Genomic DNA, 6,050 nt, shown 5'->3' with positions numbered 1-6,050 from the left:
TCAGCTCCTCTTTTAATAGCCAGCGATCTGCATTTAGACATAAGCACCCCCAGTTGCTGGTAAAAGCGCCCCTCCTCGTGCTGTGGGAGCGGCGGGTCAAGGGAGGCAGCCGGCTCGGCCAGGCACGGAGGCCGGCGGTGCGGACCTGGGGACTGGGCGCGGGCGGTGTGGACTGCGGGCGGGGCGGGTGGTGTGAACCTAGGCGGGTCGGGGCGGTGTGGACCGGGGCGGGGCGGGCGGTGTGGACCGGGGCGGGGCGGGGCGGGCGGTGTGGACCGGGGCGGGGCGGGCTGTGTGGACCGAGGCGGGGCGGGCAGCCGGTGTTGATCGGGGCGGGGCGGGGTGGCGGTGGGATCGGGGCGGGGCGGGTGGTGTGGACCGGGGGCCAGGGGGGAGCGAGCGGTGTGGATCGAGGCGGGGCGGGTGGTGTGGACCGGGGGCCGGGGGGGGGGGGAGCGAGCGGTGTGGACCGGGGGCGGGCGGTGTGGACCGGGGCGGGGCGGCGGGCCGGGGTCTGACGAATCCCGCGGCGGGAGCGCCCGGCCCGGGGCCCTGACGTCGGCGGCCGCGGGGATAAGAGGCGCGGGCGCCCGAGCCGAGCCGCGCGCCGGCCATGGAGTAGCGGCCCGGAGCGGCAGGTGCGGCAGAAAGTTCTGCGGGACGTCGGGCCTCGCCGCCATGCGCGCGGGGCGGCCCCTGCTGCTCGGGCTGCTGCTCGTGCTGGGCGCCGCGGGCCCGGGCGGGGGGCAGCCCCGGGGGCCGGCCGACCCGCTGCTGCGGCTGCTGCTGGGGCTGGTGCAGGAGCTGAGCAAGCCGCACTCGGGGGAGGCCAAGCGGCTGCAGCTGCTCGGAGAGCCCGACTTTGCCCTGGGTCGCAGGGAGGCCGCGGACTACGGGGCCGACCCCGAGGAGCAGAGAGTGGGTGAGTGCCTGGGCGGCGGGTCCCGAAACCGAGAGACGGCCAGGGACGGAGGATCCGAGGGGCCGAGGGTCAGGGTCAGGGGACGGAGGACCCGAGGGGCTGAGGGTCAGGGTCAGGGGACAGAGGATAAGAGGGGCTGAGGGTCAGGGTCAGGGTCAGGGGACTAAGGATCGGAGGGGCTGAGGCCCTGCCTTGCAGCCCAACCCCACGGGGCAGTGGGTGAGGGGCCACAGTGCTTCCTGCTTTCCATGTCTGATGACAAACTAAATTTGTATTTGCTTGAAAATAGAATTGTCTTTAAAACATTTTAAGAGAAATCAATTTTGATTGTTTTAAGAAACCAAGGAAAAATTTAAAGGACAGTCCAGCAGGAGCAGGAAGCCTGTTCGAGGGCTGGCAGAGTACCATTCCTAGTTCACTTCCAAGCCAGGGGGCTGTTGCCGAGGCCAGTCACTTCTGCCAGGGACTGACTCGTCCTTGTGGAGAGGGGAGTATTTTAAGCACAGCCTTTGCAGCTAGGAAGAGACGGCCCAGCGCTCTCCCCTCTGAGGCTGCCCCATGGGGAATTTCCCAGGAAAGCATGCAAGCCTTTAATGCTTTCATGACACAATTAGGTCAAAAATGATAAAGTCATTTTATGTAGTGACTCTGGTGAGGAGTAAGTGTAGACGGACTTCAGGGAGGGGCTCACCTTGCCAGTGGAGGGCACAGATGCAAACTGTCCCTCTTCCAGTGCAGAAGCAAATGTGATATCCCGTCAGTCCTATGAAGCTACCACCCATGTTAGGGGGATGGAAACTGATCACACAGGCTGGGGAAAAGCAAAACACAGGCCGAAATCAAAGAACGTCCGGAGATGGTGCTGGGAACAGGTGCCAACCAAGAGCAGGGTGCGAGGGAAGTTTGCGTGGAGTCTCTGCTGGGGATCTGCTCTTATAAACGGATTCGGTGTCTCCACTCATGCACACCAACCTTACTAACAGGTGGTTTTAAAGGCATCGAGCCCTTTTTCTAAGTATTTGCCTAGGAAACATGTTCTAAATTGACTGAAGAGTTGGGTTTTCTTTCTAGAACTTTGAAATGCTGTGGAAATCGATTCCCAAGCCCTTCAAAATGAAATTCTAACAGTAACTTATTTGCCAACAGCTAACCATTAAAAACATAACTTTCCTCACCCTGTAGTTTTATGGTCTCTGTCTCTACACTGATGATAGGAAATAGATAGAGAATATTGGCATTTTATGAGTACTTTATACTCTTTAGATAACATATGTCCCTGATGTAAATCTTATCGAATTGTCTGAAAGGAGCAAGGACTGTCTGTCTTGTGCAGTTCCCAGAATTTTCTCAACATTCACTTAAGGTCCCATTTAGAATATGCTCCATTCTCTCTCACACAGAAATTGTCCCTCGAGACCTGAGGATGAAGGACAAGTTTCTGAAGCACCTCACAGGTGAGCACCCTCCTCACTCCTGCTCCCTGCTCCCCTGAGCCCCATGTCTTGCTGACCTTCTTCTCCTGTGTTTCAGGTCCTCTTTATTTCAGTCCCAAGTGCAGCAAACACTTCCACAGACTTTACCACAACACTCGAGACTGCACGATCCCCGCATGTAAGTGAGTGCCCGCCTGCCCTCCGCACCCCTTCTGTGATGCTGAGGGATGTCCCTTCCTAGCTGAGTTGGGGCAGGTGTGCCCAGAGATTGGAGAGGACACCTCGACTACATCAGCCACACTGAGAAGTCCTCACATCCTTCTCTGGAATCAATGGCAGTGCACCTGAATTGGCCTGCTTTGGAGATGGGCTGAACTCTGGTTCAAATTCTCATTTTGTTTATGAGTTCTGGCTCGGAGCCATGTTTGCTCTGCTCAGCTGGGACAATCAAACAGGTGAAGAATGAGTCTCTGAAGTGGCTGCTGCCCTGCAGCACTCTGGGCTGGACACCCGTTGACCAGGGTCTTGGGCTGAAAGCTCCATCACCTGTCCCCTCTGACCAGCCTCCTTTGACAGCGCCAACAGCTCCATCCCTGTCGTCACTGAGCCTGCTTTGCTCTAGAGCCCTGCTGCAGCTGGCTTTATCCCCAGGTCACACATGCAGGTTAGCTTGTCCTCCCTGGCCTCAGTTGCAGCTCTCTCTCTAGCAAGACCTTTTGGTTCTCCTCAATGTGCTCCAGCTATTTGCTTATACAAAAAGATTTACCTTCCCCAAAGTGGCTCATTGTGCTCATCACAAAGCCACTTCTCACTTGGAGCCACTTCCCCTTCATTCAAGTCTGGCAGAAAAGCCATGCAGACACACCAGGAATCTGGAGGAGGCTTTCAGAGCCCAGCAGAGGGCAGGAGCCCCAGACAGCAGCCCAGAGTGTGGGTCCTGCCTGCCAGAGCAAGCCGGTTCACAATAAGTAGTTTCTTCCATTGCTTAGGCACAGTGCTCTGAGTGGCAGTGCCCATCCTTCACAGAGCACCCTGCTCTGCCCATGCACATGTGGCCCACAGCTCTCAGCCTAGTGAGGTGCCCTTGTTTGCCCGGTCCGGAGCAGAGGAATGTGCACCAGGTGAGGCTGCTGTACCACGCAGCACAGTTTGTTCAGTTACGTCCATTTCTGGAGTACTGAACTCCAGTCCCAGCCTTCTCTCATGCCATGTGAACTGGGTGCAGTTATACCCACATACTACCTTCTCTTGCTTCTGCTTGAGACTTACTATCCTGCTTCCTGGGGCCACAGAACCTTTTAATTGATTAAATGTGTATATATCTTATGCCTTCCAATAATAGGATCATAGATTCTAAATCTGAAAGTGCCCTTCAGGTAACTACACTAGCCTTTTCCCTTGCAGACATAGGTATCAGTAAGGCTTGGGTCTCCTACCTCCCTCTGCAAAGCCTTTTCTAGGGTGCCATGCTATGCCCTGCATATGCAAGTGGGGCTTGGCTTGTGGTTTCAGGATACCAAAGTTCCTGGCCACACTCACCTGGGCCCTGAGGTGAAAGGCTGACAGATCTGAGCCCTGAAGTGCATGGCTCCTTCCACCTCTTCCCAGCCCATCAAGAGCTGGAAAGCAGTATCTGACCACTTCTAGGCTGCTTCAGGCTGTATAAAGAAAATACCTCGAATCCTGGCTTGCCAGACTGACTGGAGCTTAGAGCCTTACTCAGTGTGGTTCAATGAGAGTCTGGCAGATTGCAGAACAAAATCCCTCCCAGTCCTGAGGAACAGAGCCTTTTTTAACAAGGCTCCTGGGTACCTATCTGCATGCTAGGGTCTGGCTGCATTGCTCAGACATCTGGATTGATTGGGTGGACACCAACTGGGATCTCTAGACAAGGTGCAAAGCAAAATAATTCCAGTGTGCCTGCTAGTCCAGTCCTAGAGGTCAGAATCAATGCACCTGCGTTATACAGCCTCTTTAGGAAAAGAGATTCAAAAGCTGTGGAAGGAGCGACAGAAGAAGCAGAAGCTCAGGTGATTAGATGTCAGTGGAGATCATTTCTCCCTTTGAACCCAAAAGATGTGAGTCTAAATATTTAAGATATGTTCTTAAAAGTAGAGTTAGCTTTTCATCCAACATACTGTGTAGATTCAGTATTGCCAGTTTACCCATCCATTCCAGTTCTTAGACAAGTCTTCCTTTTAAATAGGAGTTTGCTGCTCCTGAGAAATAAGATTTAGTAATTTATAAACTACTATAGCTTTGTACAGGTCTTTGTCCTGAGGAAAGTGCCTTATGGGCACAGTTACTGAACTTCCCCACATTTTTTGAGATGGCACCTGGCTGAATGGAGGAATAGGAAGTTATGCGACGTGCCCAGGAACATCAGTTGTACTCCAAAATTCAGAATTAGCCTAATTTGATATTTAATAGTGCAAGGAAGGAAGGAAGGAAACAAGCTTCCTGCTTCCTTCCTGCTGTCAGCTGGGTCTCTCTGCTCTACGTCTTGTGACTCGCTTTCCTTGGGATATTAATGCAGGTGTCTTTGAATCTTTATTAGCTCAGGTGAGGACTCAGCTTGCTTGTGACCCAAGTCAAGTCACACAGGGCCTCAGGACTGTCTCCTCAGAAGCAGAACTGGAAGTATTCTATGAGCCCTGACGGCACACACACTTCAGCTTGTGATGCTGATGGCCCCAAAGCACCAAGAATTATAAAGTCAACAACAGAACCCATGATTGCTGATAACCGACTCTATATTGGTTTCAGGAAATTCAGAATATGTAAAGAAATACATTCCATTAGCAGTTGATACACTTTTTAGAAAGCTAACATTTATGTTAGTGTTGCTCAGGTTACTGATGGTCTGTGGTATATTTTTGTTGCAGACTATAAAAGATGTGCCAGGCTTCTCACCCGGCTGGCCGTCAGTCCCATGTGCATGGACGGATGAGGTAAGGTCCCCACAGACACATAGGTCACTTAGCAGGGGCCAGAGTGCCCTCTGGAAGATTAGAAACTCCCTTTGGCTGAAGTAGCTTCCTCTGAGCAAACTGACATTCTTAGTCTCACATAGGCTGAGTGAAAGGCGCCCCCTGCTGGCTGATGCAGTGGCCAGGGAGCCCTCACTCAGGAACTCGCAGCATCTCTAATCTCCGCCTCAGGAGGGAGTGCCTGACTGGGGTGCACTATGCTCCTTCACTAACACAACTGAGGACAAGTACTCCTTGACGATGGAGGCATTCCACGCCATGAGCAGTCAAACTGAGCCCAATACACTCAGCCCAAGAACATGGCTGGCTGGAAGCTTGGCCAGCTGCTGCTGCCAACATAAGAGAATCTTACGGTGTATATCAGCCCAGGAAATGATCAAAATTTAAAATTGAAGTATGACATACCCATAATATTTACAGCATGGTAGAATTGTCTAATTGTTAAGTCAAACTATCCACAGTTGGATACTTCTGTAAATGTCCACGTAAAGGTTTGGAGTGTTATTGGATTACTATCGTGCCAACTGTTAAATAGAATAGCCATCTTCTTTAAATGTTTTCAGTCAGTGTTCTTCATAACCTCAAGTGGCAGAAGTATAAGTGCATTATCGAGTTTACAGTTTTCATTAGCCTCTAGAAGATGCTGTGTAACAGGTAGACTGGCGGTCAGCCATGCAGCAGCAGTGGACTGAGGGATGGTTTCAT

The 6,050-nt window shown here is 52.8% G+C and overlaps 1 protein-coding gene across 1 annotated transcript; it reads left to right on the top strand.

Annotated features, from left to right (window-relative positions):
* Positions 1 to 678: 678 nt before the first annotated feature.
* On the top strand, positions 679 to 5,305 carry ALKAL2 (ALK and LTK ligand 2; the record flags this gene model as incomplete). Its single annotated transcript, XM_080711909.1, has 4 exons — positions 679 to 922; positions 2,323 to 2,376; positions 2,453 to 2,533; positions 5,241 to 5,305. The coding sequence occupies 4 exons, from the start codon at positions 679 to 681 to the stop codon at positions 5,303 to 5,305; spliced, it is 444 nt and encodes a 147-aa protein (XP_080568035.1).
* Between the last annotated feature and the right edge of the window lie 745 nt (positions 5,306 to 6,050).

This window comes from Muscardinus avellanarius (genome assembly GCF_963383645.1).
Source record: "Muscardinus avellanarius genome assembly, chromosome: 15".
Lineage (NCBI taxonomy): Eukaryota > Metazoa > Chordata > Mammalia > Rodentia > Gliridae > Muscardinus > Muscardinus avellanarius.
This window is presented reverse-complemented; position numbering and strand designations above follow the sequence as displayed.